The 15,883-nt window shown below is 40.8% G+C and overlaps 2 protein-coding genes across 3 annotated transcripts in view; both read left to right on the top strand.

The window, feature by feature from the left end:
* Positions 1-1,463: 1,463 nt before the first annotated feature.
* Positions 1,464-8,388, top strand: LOC309699520 (C-type lectin domain family 12 member B-like). Of its 2 annotated transcripts, XM_082522585.1 has the most exons (8): positions 1,464-1,837; positions 2,695-2,805; positions 3,410-3,457; positions 4,073-4,183; positions 4,263-4,367; positions 4,623-4,762; positions 7,097-7,203; positions 7,932-8,388. In XM_082522585.1, the coding sequence occupies exons 1-8, from the start codon at positions 1,681-1,683 to the stop codon at positions 8,050-8,052; spliced, it is 900 nt and encodes a 299-aa protein (XP_082378711.1). In that variant the 5' UTR covers positions 1,464-1,680; the 3' UTR covers positions 8,053-8,388. The 2 variants fall into 2 exon arrangements, with proteins under 2 accessions (XP_082378711.1, XP_082378710.1); XM_082522584.1 differs by lacking the exons at positions 7,097-7,203; positions 7,932-8,388 and having other exon boundaries at positions 4,623-7,088.
* A 6,430-nt stretch (positions 8,389-14,818) lies between these two features.
* The window catches only part of LOC309699521 (uncharacterized protein), a 31,912-nt gene continuing 30,847 nt past the window's right edge, over positions 14,819-15,883 (top strand). The window contains exon 1 of the mRNA XM_082522587.1: positions 14,819-15,034. Within this exon, the coding sequence (XP_082378713.1) occupies positions 14,890-15,034 (145 nt within the window). The 5' untranslated portion in view covers positions 14,819-14,889. The remainder of the gene's footprint in view (positions 15,035-15,883) is intronic.

Below are 15,883 nucleotides of genomic sequence, written 5' to 3'. Positions count from 1 at the left end.
TTAGGAGTGACAGAGAGAGAGAGAGAGATTTGTGACGTTTAGTGTGTTTGGAGTGTGTGGTTAGTGTGTTGTCTTGTGTAGTTAGTGTGTAGTGTTGTGGATAGTTTTGTGTTGTGTGTCAGAACAATGAGGCGACTGCTGTCTCCAGGTAGGAACAGGAGTGTCACACCTGCTGCTGTCAGACCTGCAGGTATCAGGCTGTGATGTTTCCTTTATAGTGGACAGAAATATTTGGCACAAATAATTTGTGTGACATCTTGTTGAAGAACAGCTGATTGTTCTGTAAATAGTTTGAAATGGTTATTTAAAAAATCAAGGTAAAATTAAATGGATGCAAATAACTTTGTTGTTTGCAAAACTTGTGCATAGGATTTTAAAATTGACAGTTTATATTTGCATTTAAAGTTATGAAATATGATCATTAAACATGTTTGTGGTTGTTACAGTTTTTTGTCTGATTTTGATCAGTTGTGTTAATACAGTTTGTCTGAATGAAAACATGACTGTAAATTCAGACACGTGAGGTTGTGCTGAAGAGAATGAGACCAAACAAGGCAAGTAAATAGTTTTTAAAGGTGAAATGTGGAGGAAACATCAAAAGTAGTTAAAAATGGATTATACCCTGGACCCCAGAGTGTTAAACATTTTTTTAAAGTAACACAAAAGTTACTTTTCAAGTAATTAATTACTTTTAGAATCTAGTAACTCAGTTACTTTTTGAAGAAGTAACTAGTTACTATAATTAATTACTTTTTCATAGGAACTTTCCTGACACTGCTATCTACACACTCCAAACACACTAAACATGACAAGTCTCTCACATCTCAAGACTCGCTGTCACTCTCTCTCTCTCTCTCCCTCCCCCCCCCCCCCCCCCCCTCCATTTTATCTCGGCTGTAACATCTGATGATGTCAAATGAGGACACGAGGATGCGTGGCACATTACATGTTGCACAACGTATTCGTGAGTTTCATATCAGATAAGAAAAATATTTTCAGAAACCGTTCAGATGCACTTTTATCATTTTGTCCTATAAATTTGTTCCATCATGTGACTCGGCTGTCATATAAACACGTCTGTGTTCTTATTTAGTCACAGATCAGATCATCACATCTGTCAGGACAGAAAGACTAGCAGCAGTAAAAAGTACTGCAGAGGCTCAGGTTCATGTTCAGCCCAGGCTCTGTGCTGCAGCTCAGCCCCTCTCTCTCCACTTTCTTTACTGTTTCAATGGTCTCTGTCCAAAAAACAAGAACAAAGAAATATCTGTGAAAAAGTAGAGTTCATAAACTCAAGTCATGAATGAATAAATAAATAAAATAAAATGCAAACATTTTATTTTGAAGGAAATTTAGTTTAATTTGTTGAATAAACCCAGAAAGTTGATTCTGTTTATCTGGACTTTGTGTTATCAGTTTTAATTCTAACTATGAACAAAATGTGGTTTAGCTTTTCCTGTCATGACGTCTGTACCTCCTGTTGAAAGCAGCTCACAGAGAGACAGAGACAGCGAAGCGACAGCAGCATCAGAATACAGAGGACCAACATTTACTTATGATTTACTGCAGAATCAGAATCAGCTTCACATAGAAAAGCTCCAGTTAACAGAGAAACACAGCGACTGAGTGACGGCTCTGCTGCACAGGAAACTGATACTGCTGAAAACTGAGCATCTTAAAATGTCTTCCATCATTGATGAGGATCCAGAGTTGAGCATGAATGTGAAATACAGCAAAGGAGAGGACAGAGGAGAGAGACTGGAGGGACTGGTCCTCCTCCATGAGAATGTGGACTCCTGCACAGACCGTCAGGTCCATGTTTCAACACAGGACGGAGGTAAGTATCAAATACTGAGGCATCAGGAATCAGGAGAGACTGTTTCCATCTTCTCAATAAAATATCAAACTAATACAGATCCATCAAAGCTTTTGGATCCAGAGACTCAGTTTATTCATGGTGTGGAGGAAAGTTCAAGCTTTGGTGAAGGTGTGCAGTCTCTGCTCTTATCATGGTTTATATGTTTCTATATTTTTTAATGTTTTCTGTTTATTTAGAGAATAAATGATAAAAAGTGTCTAGTTTAAAGTATCAGTGTGTTATTTTAGTAAGTGTAGAAACAAGCTGACAGAAAAGTGTTGGAGGAGTTATCTCACAGATCAGTGGTGAAGGCAGAAATATAAGAAACAAGGAAGTGTTGCTCGACACTGTGGAGCGAGTATAACCACAGAAACTACTCGAAGCACACTTGTCACAGCTAGTTTTAGCTGACAGGAAATCAGACCAATGAATAACAACTCTGTTTTCATTTCAGCAAATCATGGAGATATTGTTTTAATGACATAATATTCATGTTATAATAACCAACATTGTCCTCATGATCTGGTCTTTGTGTGAAACACGCTGATACACATTCGTCTGTTTCTGAGTCACATCAAAGCGTTTCTCTGTCAATCACAGTCTCTGTTCTCACATATGTAAAAGTCACCTGAAGACGAACATGTGACAAAGTCTCCTGTAAATATCAAAACTGCTGGAATGAACTTGTTCAGCTCATCATCAGGTCGGCTGCAGGTGGAAAGTCTTTCTGACGATAAACCAATAAAATACGCTTGAAAAATGGGAAACAAATTATGATTAAAACATGTTTAATAATTAAATTAACAAATTCTTTTCTCTCCATTTTGCCTTCGTAGAAATAAAAGCCCAGAAGAAGCTTCCAGCTGTGAAAAGAAGCCGTTTCAGAGCTGTTGAAGTGAAGCTGGTGGTTCTGTATCTGCTGATTCTGGCTGGAATCACAACACGCTGTGAGGAGTTTTATTATCATGCTCATGATACACTCCCATGTTAAAATGAGCACCTTTGCTGCAGTAAAAACATGTTTCCATTCAGGACCAAATGAGTTTTGGTCTCTAAGGATAGTTTCCTCTTCATAAAAACTGCACGGTGGCATTTTAAATGGAATTCTCTGATCAATAATATGAGCTGCTGTGTGGTACAGCCTGACCAACACGTTGGTTTTGCTGACTGAGCTTCTAGTATTTCATGAGTCTGTTACTTAGCACTGATTAGCAGGTGTGTGTCTGTGTGCATGATTCCTGGCTCATATCTTGTGTGTGTTGTGGAGTGAATGTTCTTGTTGTTCCTTCAAACTCTTCACTCAACACGCTGATTCTGTGATTACATCAACAAAGCAGACAGGCAGCAGCATCTGCTGCAGACTGATGCAGGTGCAGCCACACTATGTTAGACAGTGGCCGTCTGTCATTGTGCGACTAGTTAGTTCACTTGGTGTATTAAGCAGGTAGCTAACAAGCTAATGTTAGCTCCATTCATCTCATTGGAAAATGAAAAACTTTATTTAAATCATTTTAAATTTTAAATCTTCGGTTTTGTTGCATTTCTAACCAGATATTTTGGTGAGTTTGGAAAAAGAGCAGCTGAAGGACGAGATGGAAGGTAAGAAACTATTAAAAACTGTCAGAGTTGGAGACGGATTTGAAAGGTAACTGATTTTACATTTTGAATCAGCTTCTTGTGTTAAGATAAAAAAAAGAAACAAACCAAATGACAGCAGCTGACCTCCCAAACTAACATAAACAGGAGAAACTGTTCACAGTCAAGGGCAGCTCAGCCCTACAAACTCCTTCAGAGTAAAACAGGAAACACACAGTGAGAGCAGTACTTCCACAGGAAGTACCTGATCACATGGAAACACCTTTGATATGAGGAAGTGTTGATTCCCACGGCAGCTTGTCTGTTCTTTCAAAAACCTAAAGATAACATCTCTGACTACAGGTGTAGAAATGCTGTTTGACTCTTCACCTTCTTCCTCCACACTGAAGCACAATTATTCTGAATCTTGTCAGTGGTTTTTGTTCACAGTTGATACGTATTTAGCTCATCAGATTTCCTGTAGTTCTAACACCTCCACCCACAGGACATGTTAAAGAACAATGGCTGCAAGTTTCTGACTCTTATTGATATTTGACAAAGCAGAGGAAGAAGATTATTTCTGTTCAACGTTTCACTCATTTTATTTTATTTTATTTTGGTTTCACTAAAATATTTCAGATGCTTTGAACAAGAGTGAAAACAAAAGACTTCATGCTAAATGTGACAAACTGAACCACGTTTACAATGACACCAAAAAGAATCACACTGAGCTGCAGGATGAACTTCAAGGTAAGCAAACACCAAGTTCTTATATCACAGATATATTTGTAGAACATTTTAACTTAATTTGAATCTTTTTTCTCTAAAGACACAAAAACCAGCCTGACTCAGTTACAGAGCCGTTATGATGAACTGAGTAAAAACCACAGTCAGCTACAGGAAGAAGTGAAGAAGCTGAAGGAGAAGATAGAAGGTAATAAAGTTTGAATAACTGATAGAAAACATCAGTGTTACACAGTGATAACCTGATTGTGTCTTTGTTTTGAATCCTAAATGTTTGATGCTGTGTAACAGTTTCTCTGTATAAATGTAAGTTTCAGTTCATTATGAATAAGAGAGAAAACCTGAGTTTAAATGAAGCATTTACAGGGAAAATGACAGGAACCAAAGATTCATGTGATACAACAGGACACAAAGTCTGACTTTAAAACATGTGTTTGACTTTAAGAGAAGTGTCCTGATCGATGGACGAGGCTTGGAAGCAGCTGTTACTTTAAATCCACTGAGTGGAAAACTTGGTCTGAGAGCAGGAGAGCCTGTCAGGATAAAGGAGCTGATCTGGTGATGATAAACAGCAAAGAGGAACAGGTGGGTGTGTTTGTTCATGTCTGTGTGATCTTTGATGGAGCTGACAGTGAGTTACAAAGTTCTTCATACTGTGAATTAAAGCCACACATTGATGATAAGTATACATGTGCAAACATACAGACACATAAACAAAGCAGCACATTCATTCCATCAGAAACACAACAGTTAGAAACTATGGAGGAAAATAAAGGGGAAAAGATTGAGGGAGAGCTAACCTGTAAAAATGAGTTTCAGCCGTTAACAGTCAGCTGACCTGATAGTCTGAGGAAGGCTGTTCCACAGTTTGGCTGCAACAAGCTCAAAAGCACGATGGCCTCTGGTGTTCAAATCAGAGCGAGGGACAGTTGGGAGACGCTGATTAGATGATCAGAGAGGCCGGCTGCAGTGATAAGGTCCAAGAAGCTCTGCTATATAAGCAGGGGCCTGTTCATGCACAGCTTTATATGTTCATAACAGGATTTAAAAGAGGATTCTGAAGTTCACTGTAAGCCAGTGAAGAGAAGCAAGAATAGGTGAGATATGAGACTGCAGGCCAGGTTTTGTTTGCAGCCTTGCTGCTGAGTTCTGCACTAACTGCAGACCAACTATGGAGGACTGAGAAATGCAGGTGAAAAGTGAATTACAATAATCAGGCAGGAGAAAGTATGAACTCAAAGTTCCAGATGATTGAATCACAGTAAAGATTTGATCTTTGCAATATTTCTGAGCTAAAGGAAACAAGACTGGCTGACCTTTGACATGTGAGGCTCAAAATGCAGCTGTTGGTTCAAAATGATCTTTAACAGGTGATTGGATGTTACTGGTGAGGGGGACGATGTACTGACTGACCTCCTCAGAGAAACTGAGCCAAACAGCACAACTTCAGTTTGAGATGAAGGAAGTTTAAATCCATGAAATGATGACAGAGAAGCATTCACTGAGGCAGGAGAGGCTCGACAGAAAAGCATTAGTGTGTGTGTCATCTGCACAGCAGTGCTAGGAGATCCCATTAAAACCATTAAGCAGATGTCACAGGGGCAGCATTTATAAAGAGAACAGAACTGGTCCAAGGACTGAGGCATGTGGGACTCAGATGAGGACACACATTGATTAATATGAAGTATCTGTTTGATAAGTATGAAGAAAACCATGTGAGAGCAGCACCAGTGAGGCCAGTTTGTAGTGTGTTAATAAGAGGAGCACCATCAACAGTATGAAGGCTGCAGAGAAGTCAAGCAGGACTCAAATGGAGTCTTTATCCCAGCGCAGAAGAATCTGGTTAGTAACTTTCATGAAAGCTGTTTCAGTGCTGTGGTTTGTCTGGAACCAGGTTGGAATTGATCAAAGATCTGAAGGAGCTGACGAGCAACTTGATTTAAAACAGTGGGATGTAAGGAGGGTTGATCCCACTCACAAAGACTCTGGCTGTTTGAAAGTCAGCTGAAATGAAAGGGACTGGTTTCTAATAGAGAGAAGTCAGGGGGAGATGGCAGCAGGAAGGAGTTTGAACTCCAACAACAGAACTGGAGGAGAGACTTGGGGCGGTTGAAGAGGTACAGACTTGAACTCTGACCTGATACTGTTGATGTTGCCAGTGAAGAAATCCAAAAATGTCCACAGTCATTAGAAGACATGGGAGTGACAGCAGTTTGTCTCTGGGAAGACAACACTGACTGTAAGCCTGTCAAAGATGATACATCTGTGGTTGGATAGTAGGTCAGACATGTGGAAGGTCAGCGTTATGTGTGGGGCCGACAACATGATGCACTACATGAAATGATGCTGCAGTGTTCATCAATTGTGTGGCAGTGTTGTTAGAGGGATCATCAATAAGTAAATTAGACTCATCTACTAAAATGACTTTATGAACAATAACCGATGAGAGAAGATTAGAGAATCCATTCAGGAAATGATTGCAGGATTTGGGAGGTGGATCGATTACAATACAGCAAACTGGAGATTCACATTGAATTATGAAGGAGAGGAATTCAAAGCAGTTAAAGAACCAGGATTAAATGGGAACCAGTTCAGATGATCCTTAGAAACCAAGTCAACACAAAACATTGAAATAACAGAAATGTTATAAAATGAGAGAAATCCTCATAATCCAGATTATTTTTCTGATTCAATCCAACTGAATCAAATGATTTGTTAACACTGATTCCACTGCAACACTGACTGAGCTACAGGAGGAGCTGATATTCATTGATTCTTTGGCTCTTTCTGATTTCTGCACAATGGAAGAAAAGTTTCATCACAGTTATTCTTCCTTCAGACATGTTCACAAGATGATGTCACTACAACAGAAGTGCTGAATTATGACTGGAGACAATATTTGTGTCTCTTCTCAAACAGGAATTTGTCAGTAATTTCAGAGGATACTCTTGGATTGGTCTGAGAGCCAACCAGACATCAGGAGGATATAAATGGGAATGGGTGGACGGATCAGCGCTGACAGAAACGTGAGACATTAGTTTGTTTCTATTCCAGAGTTATTATTTAGAAGTGAAACATGGATTTTTTGGAAGATAGATCAGCAATACATGAGCTGAGCTATTTTCCAACAGCCCCACAAACTGAATGTAAAGAAAAGCAGAAATCCTCCTTTGAATGAACAGCTGTGCTTGAACTCTCTTCATCTGCAGTCTGTGATGACGTTCAGTTACAACAAGTCAGTTTGAAGGAATCAGGATTGAAACATGTTCAAAGCAGCGACCGACACATTTCACTTTGTTCAATTTGTCTTCATGTTTTTGTGCTGTAATGTTTCTTTTCTCACAGAACAAAAAGTGTTTCAGAGAATTCCTGTCTCTTCTTCTTTGGTGTTTGTAAAACTTCAGAACATATGAAGGAAGAAGCTTCAGTAAATATGACCTGATAGACACACATTTCAAAGTGATGTCTGTAAACAGCTGACAAAACAGTTTCAAACAGCAGAAAGTCAGCTCTGACTTCTTTTTATTCTCCATTTTTACAGCAGGAAGATTTCATATTCATCAAAGCTTGAAAGCTGTTTTAGTGTGCATGATGATTCTCAGAGAAAAGTCTAAAGGAGGGAAAGTGGGCGAGAAACCTGGGAAAGAAATACAGCAAATATTGGAAATATTCCAAAAGAGACGCATATTTATATGAATGTGACAATAGTTATGAGTTTAGTCCAGTTTCATATCAGATTTGATCTCTCTGACAGGTTCTGGAGAACAGGATCGTCAGATCCTTATTCTGGTCACTATGGAGTCTGCTGTAACGATGATGGGAAATGGATATGGTCATATGATCCTGATTCAAGGCCCTTCATCTGTGAGAAATGAGTTTGGTGCTTTGATGTAAATGTTTGAATAATCCAACCAAAGACACCTCACTATGAAATGTCCTGCATGAGCCTCAGACTCAGCTTACAGTCTTTACTTGTTCATTCTGCATCATATATTGATTACATATATTGTCCCTCTGTGCTCTGTGCTGTACAGTAAGGTTGGAAGTCATCCACACAAAACCTTGAAGTACTTCATTACTCTGTAGTTCCAGCAAATTGTTCTAATAAAAGTCAAAGTGCAGCTTGTCTTTACTTTGCTTTACTTGGTTTATTCATCAGCCTGTTGGTCCTAAAACTACAGTTCTGGGTGTTTTTCAGGTTTTTCAACTTCAAATATTTTCATGATTTTTTACCCATTAAATTTTAGTTTAATGCTTTTTCATTATTTTTACAATATTCATTATATTTCCCAATATAATAAATATTGGAAGATAAGAGTCTAATCACCACCAGTGACCTCTGTCAAAGATTAATTCAAAGTTCAGCAACAAGATTGATTTGTTTGCATAAATATTTTGATGTCGTGTCAGATTTGAAATGTTTCACTCTTTAGACAAAATGCACATGAACAAAATCTGTAATCGTCTGCAACGTCCCAAACGTGTCAGCTCTAAACTGAAGATGTTTTGTGCATTTTAACATCGTTGTGCAACGTGTTGCTACATCTCTGGTCACAGGCTGCCGTGTAGGTCACAGCACGGGGTACAGGTCAGTGTAGATTTAACATAAACATATAAACGAAGGATGAGTGTGAACAAGTGTGACCTCCATGAAGAGAAAAACAAGACTCACCTCAATAATGAACGTGACGTCAGGATCCCACCTTGAGCTTTGTGTTAACAGGACTGTGGGCCCTCTGCCAGTAGGAGGCGCTACAAACTGACTGGTGCTTTGTTGTTGGAGCAGTCAGAGGTGGGGACGGGTGGACAGGCTGATCATTGGTCCCAGAATTGGTGTTATGGACATTTATGGGTCCTTAATGAACATTTGTCAGATCACATCTGCATATGTTCCTGGTCACCACAAGTTTTTCTTTCATTTAATGTAAATTGTCCCTTAAATATATTAAATATCATCTGCTGTGTAACAAACATAATGTGTGTAATTTTAAACTTCAACTCACCTGAAAGTTTCCAGTCAGCCTCCTGCTGTTGCAGCTCCAACAGGCTTCCTGCTCACTTCAAGTTTAATCACACTTCAGTCCAGCAACACATTTACAACCAGCACACACACAGGCAGCACTGATGGTTGTACTTCAGTTTTATTGTTCTAATAAAAGTCAAAGTGCAGCTTGTCTTTACTTTGGTTTACTTGGTTTATTCATCAGCCTGTTGGTCCTAAAACTTCAGTAAATGTCTTGTTTCTAAAAGTTCAGCAAAAAATATGTTTGATTAATAAGAATTTTAAAGGTTCTGATCAGCTGGAACATCAGAAGGACATTTTTAAACCTCTGTGTATGTGAAAGTGACAGAAAGACATCAAATGTTAATTGTGTTATGTGAGTCATGTATATTTAGTTTTGCATTTTATATGGAAGTTGTATTTAATTTTTGTATGATGGATTTGAAAAACAAATATTTCACATAAAGCTTTAAGTGTTGATGACTTTAATTACAGATAAAATAACTTACTCAGTAACTTATTGGTTGAATAGTAAACGAGAGAAAACGGCTTCAGAGCTCTAAGTGTCGCTATATTAAAGGCTCAACATTTAACTTGGAGACACTTTGAAATATTTCAAAACTAAAAAACATCAACAGAATATGAAGAAAACATCTCTGACGTCACGTTCAACACATCTACATATGAACTGAAGTTAGCATCCAGCTGATGCCAGCCTGTACACTCATGTAATACCACTTTGTACCACAAGAGGCTGCAGTGAGTCAGCATCTAGTCTGCACTGAGCTCACATTTGTATAGTTGTTGTTGTACTACAGCATTAGGTCAGACCACAAGTGTGTTGTTCTTTTACAATAAACAGCAACAATCAGAAAGTGTGTTTGGATTGACAACAACTGTGATGACACATTATAACCTGTTATTAAAGTTCTGCCCCTGCTTTGATCAAATGTGGGTTACTGCTGGTTAGTTAGTGTGACTTCATACAAACCTGTGTGTTACACCAGTGGAAGAAGCTTTTCCTTCATCAGTCTTCTTGTTTCTTACTATAGGGCTGAACAGCTACACTAACACTCTCTGGCTCTATGCTGCCCCCCTGTGGTCACAGTTGTAGTCAGTGTTGGTATGAAATGTTTGAAAGCTTCAGCACCACAGACAGCTGCAGGCAGCTCCACCCTCTCTGTACCATGTCTGCAACCTGTAACTTCAGTGTGTTCATTTAAACATTGAAATAAACTCTGGCTGCACATCGTTCTGCTTCTCTTTAAAAACAAAAACGGTTAAATAGTGTAAAATATGTAAATGTACAAAAGTTAGTGGTCCCAGAATAACTACAACTTTAAATAATTATAATCATAGCAAAGTTTGGCCTGATGGTGGCAGTAATGGAAACATTAGAGTACCACCATCATCACTTTCATTTTACCACATTTTATTTGAAGAACACTCAAGGACACTGTACACAGCAGAATAATAAAAGCAACAGAAAAGCAGGCAGTTTACACAATCATAAAGTCATAAGGCATAAAACTAATTTAACATAGCAGAGTGGAGAGGTTATGTGGGATAAGCTATTTTGAACCAGTGAGTTTTTGTCTAGACTTAAAGAGAGAGAAGGAAGAGATATTTCTTAAATCAGGAGGTCGTGAACTCCAGAGTCAAGGAGCAGAGCAGCTGAAAGCCACGGTGGCAAGACAGGGGGCGGGGCTAGAGAGAGAAAGAGAAGAAGGAGATCTAAGACACCGAGACGGGATCATCATCAGAGACAGATGATGAACAGCCTTAAATGTGTACAAAAGTATTTTGACAATGATGTGATATCTAACTGGGAGTGATGAGATCTATAGAAGGGGTCCTGGTGATGATACGAGCAGCAGAGTTCTGGACACATTAAAGCTTATTAATGGATTTTTGAGTAAGACCAAAAAGAAATGAATCACAGTAATCGATCCGAGCAGTAACAACACTGTGAACAAGAATGTCAGCGGCATGTGGAGTGAGGAAAGGACGGAGACGATTAATGTTGCACAATTGAAAATATGCAGACTGAGTAACATCATTAATGTGTGAATTGAACGATAGAGTACTGTCGAGGATGATACCCAAACTTTTCACAGAGGAAGAAACAGAGACCGGCGAGTTATTGATCGTTATAGAGAAACTGTTGGTTCTGGATAATGTTGATTTAGAGTCGACCAAGAGAAGCTCAGATTTGACGGTAACAGCAGTCGGTAAGAAGATTTTTACCCAGAACTAAAATGAAAACCAGAGAGCAGAAATGTAAAAGAACAAAAACAATGGTGGGGTTGGCCCGGAAGCAGAGAGGAGAAGAGGCTCAGAACATGTGGACAGTATGAAAACGGAGGAGATGAAAGAACGTCTCTGGAGGTCGGACGTGTTGCTAACAGTGGAGGGGCTGCTTTGAAGATTGGCTGCAAAGGCAGAGTCTCTCTGGAGACTTGGAGGCAGACAGGAGCCCTGCTGGGGCTTGGCTGGATAACTCAGAGGACTCAGGATACTCGGAAGTTACACCTCCTCCAGCTTATCCAAGGGAACATCAAGGCGTTCCCAGGCCAGCCAAGAGATCTAATTTCTCCAGCTTGTTCTTGGTCTATCCAGTGATTCTATCATAGAAGCATGAACAGGTGGAGACGGAGGCTGCAGCCTGACTGCTCATCAGTTACCTGCTGAAGTTCAGGGTCTGGCTGCTGCGCTAGTTATGGTGTTCTTGATTACAAAAGCATCACAAGTAAACCAGGAAACACTAACTGGAACACTCAGCTGGAGGGATGAGGGAGATCATGACAAGTGTTGGAGTGACTTTGTTAAAAATTGTCATTGTTGTGCTTCGAATAGTGAACCTTGTTTAAACTGCATGATTGAAGATATTCTTGTTTCTGTTCTCCTCCCTGCATGTAGGATGGTGGGGGAGGCTACAGCTATAGTGTTCAACTGCAGGCACATTCCAGGTAAAGAGTCTGGTTTCCTTATTTGCTCAGGAACGTCCACTTCCTGTCCTTCATGGGCTCATCTATGCTTGTATATGGGGGACCATTAAGGGGGTTAAGCCATATACAGAGTGGGGGGAGACGACCCTTTTATGAATAGGGATGTTGTTAAACGGTTGTAAACAGATGTTGTGTAGCAGGAAGTCACGTATACAGAGACACACACACACATACAAACACATTCACAGTGTGTGTTCTCTGAATAAAAGGCTGCGAGGGGAGTTTGGAGTTGGCTACAGGGAGCTTGTGTCAGTTCTGGGAGGCAATCTCCCCTTGCAAGCAAACCGTACCAGTGGCTCTTGTGTTGTGTTTGCAGTCTCTCGTGGTCTGAATCCAGCAGGGTCGTATGTTCAGACCCAACAACAAGCAACACAAGGGAATGCAGACAATGAATACAAACAATAAGGGAACAGACCACAGGTGGGAACAAAGAGCAGAGTCTAATCGTCAGTTTTACTCACAGAGGGAGGATAGTAGGAGCGTCGTCTCCTCCGGCCTGAGGAAACAGGAGAGTTTGGAGCTGCTGATGCAACATCATTCCAGCTGAAGAGCCTGTGATGAGCCGGCCCGTAAAATCTCCGGCGAGCAAAACGGCATCATCCAGGTGGAGTCGGCAGCTGGTGATAGGTTGTTGCTCCACGTGAGAAGGAAATCTGCACTTTTTTCTTCTTGGTGAAGGAAAAAGGGAAACCGGATAATTGAGCCTCTGATGGCCGCAGAAAGGAAACTCTTTGAGGATCGAGGTGGAAGAGCTTATGAGGAGGCAGGACAATGAGCGGGCAGCGGAGAGGCTGATCAACAACCGTGAGCAACCAGAGATGGGTGGATGATGCCCACTTTCAGCTGCAGAGCATCAGGTGCAGGCGGGGCAGCAGGTGGACGAACACGGCGTCTTTGAGGACCCCTTAGAGCCCGGTGAGTACCACTGAAAATGTGCTCCTACCAGGGGTGAGCCAACGCTTCCACTTCAGCTTTTCCTCAAGAAAGGAAACGGCTACTTGCTGCCACTTGTAGGTCGGAGTCTGCTGCTTTATTTTAGTGCTCGAGATCTCCTGTCATGTACCGCTGTGTGAGGCAAGGCAGGATAGCAGATAAAATGTGGGAGTCGGAGACAGAAACCAAACTTAAAGACAATTATTACTGATTACAAAAACACCAAAACTAGACCAAGAAATACTAAACAGACGAACACACAGCTGGAGGGAATGAAGGAGGCTGTGAGAAGAAACACAAGGGAACAGATCACAGGTGGGAACAAAGCTGAACATAATCAAACTAACGAGACCAGGAAGCAAAACTAAACAAGATGCACACAGGACGAGAGACTGTCAGAGTAAAACAGGAAACAGCAGAAACACACACTGAGACACAGACTGACTGAACACAGGGAACAGAGGGAGGGAGAGAAACAGAGACACAACAATCATAACCAAAACTTCACCTCAGAACATGAAATTAACCAGAATCAGACGTCAAACACAAACGCTGGCTCACAGACCAGGACCATGAGCCTCCACACAGAAAGACTCCACCCAAAAGTGTTAGGATGCCTGGGTCGTTGACCCAGGGTTTTTTGAGTTTATTATATTATTTATAACTTCTAGTCTTTGGGTTTTTGTTAGAGTCATGTCTTATGGTTTGTCTCTGTGTAATCCTTAGTTGCTGTCTCCCCTGTCTGCTATATCCCCGTGTCCAGTCAGTGTCTGTGTCTGCCCTGGTCCCACGTCTCTGTTCCCTCTGTAGTGCCTGCCTGTGAGTCTGTGTCTTTGTTGAGTCGGTGTTATGTGTTTCCTGTTTTACTTTGAAGGTCTCTGTCTTATCTCAGTGTTGTCTCGTCTCGTCAGTTCTGATTTGCCCCAGCTGTGTCTCCCTCCTGTTGTCCATTCCCTGATTGCTCCCTCGATGTATTTAAGCTCTGTGTTGCAGTTTGTCATTGTCGTGATCTACCGTTTATTTTGCTGTGTGTTTTGTCTGCCTGTGTAAGTTATTTGGATTCTTACTTTTGTTCTGTTTGAGTTCAGCATCAAAGCTGTTTCAGTTTACGTTTGTCTCTGGAGTCTGCACCTTGGGTCCTTTTCTTGCCTGCACACAGCCGTCACATAACAAAAACAGGAACTCTCTTTCTGAGAAGTGATGGTGCTCACCACTGCAGCACCACGCTGCCCTGTTAGTTTCTGTGCTGGTAAAAATAAATAGTTCACTCTGACATATTTCCTGTGTCACAAACACTTCTTCTCTCTGCTGCTTCGATGTACTTACAGTTTGTAGAAGGCAGCGTCTAACAAAGCCGTGTTATTATAAACATACTGCAGCTGCTGAGTTAAACCTGTATGTTTGTGATATGATAAGCAGCAAATATTAAAACAAGTTGTTGGAGGTATTTTAATGAGCACTAAATGGTTTCCCGATCCCACTGAAATCCACAAATGTATTTAAGCTACTGCAAGTTTCTGTCATTTATCATTTTTAATGATTTAATTACTGTATTAATGGAATTTCAGCATTTTTAATTTATATAATGGAACTGGAGGTCTTGCAGGATGTTGTTTGCAGTGCTTCATAACTGACTCTTACACGTATCATGACGTGTCAGAAGAACTGTGACTCGTCTGGTTTTACTTCCTCTTTGTTTTCTCGTCAAAACTGTCGGACTTAAAGACACAGACAGACGGTGAAGCTGCTCAAAGATCTTTCAGCTCAAAATGTCTACAGAAATTCAAAGTGTTGAAGATTTCAGGGTGAAATACAGCAGAGGGTCCCAAGAGGATGGAGGAGTGAGAGAGCAGAGTGAGGTGGAGGTGTTAGATGATGGAGAGCAGCACCCTGACGTTGGCCTACAAGAAGCTGGTAAGCAGGAAATCGTCAAAGTGACCAAACCAAAGAAAATGTTGGTGATGAAAGTGTTGTTCAGTGTCTTTTAAAGCTCTGATATCCGACCACTTTAAGACATATTAGTGTTCGTGTCACATGTGCCCAGAATATGTTTCCAGTCCAAACTGGCACACAGATCATTTGTTGCACTGGGCCTGTTTACTCCCAGTTAGGAGCTCCGTTTCTAACCGTCTGACTGTTTCAGTGTCTGTGGCTTCAAGTCAAACTGGTTCAGCTGCTGCTCTGCTTTCAGGAAGAGGTCTGTGAGTGGCAGAGAGAAGCAGCCAATAGGAGCAGCACAGCTCTTTCTGCTTCCTCTCCAAGTGATAACATGACTGTAAATACAGCCAGATTGTCCACACAGTCATTGTTTTAAACATATGTGAATGTCGAGTTTGTCCGACAATGTTGTGCTTCCAAAAATGCGTCTTTCAGAGGTGCAGAGCAGCAGCTTGGTATGCAGCTGCAGTGTGTTAGCAGCTTCCCCCTGTAGTTAATGCAGCACGTTTAAATCAGTAGTTCATAGTTGTTCTGTGGTCTGACAACAGGAACAGAAAGATGCAGATTCATTGTGAGTTCAGCTGCATCAAAATGCAGTATGAGTGAGTGTAGAGAGGAGAGAAGCAAACTGATGGAAACAGCTAGCAGAAAGCTAACTGAGTGTAACTGAAGCACAAACACAGAGTAACACACACCCAGCACCACTCTGTTATAAATCAGCTTTAAAGTTTCCACAGTTCATGGTTGTTCCTCAGCATTACACTTTCCTCACAGCTCTGACCCGCGTGCAGATGATCGTCATACAAACTAATATTCTGGGACTCT

The sequence above is a fragment of the Aulonocara stuartgranti genome (assembly GCF_965226115.1).
Source record: "Aulonocara stuartgranti genome assembly, chromosome: 22".
NCBI classification, from domain to species: domain Eukaryota; kingdom Metazoa; phylum Chordata; class Actinopteri; order Cichliformes; family Cichlidae; genus Aulonocara; species Aulonocara stuartgranti.
Note: the sequence above shows the minus strand (reverse complement) of the source record. Positions and strands in the feature narration are given on the sequence as shown.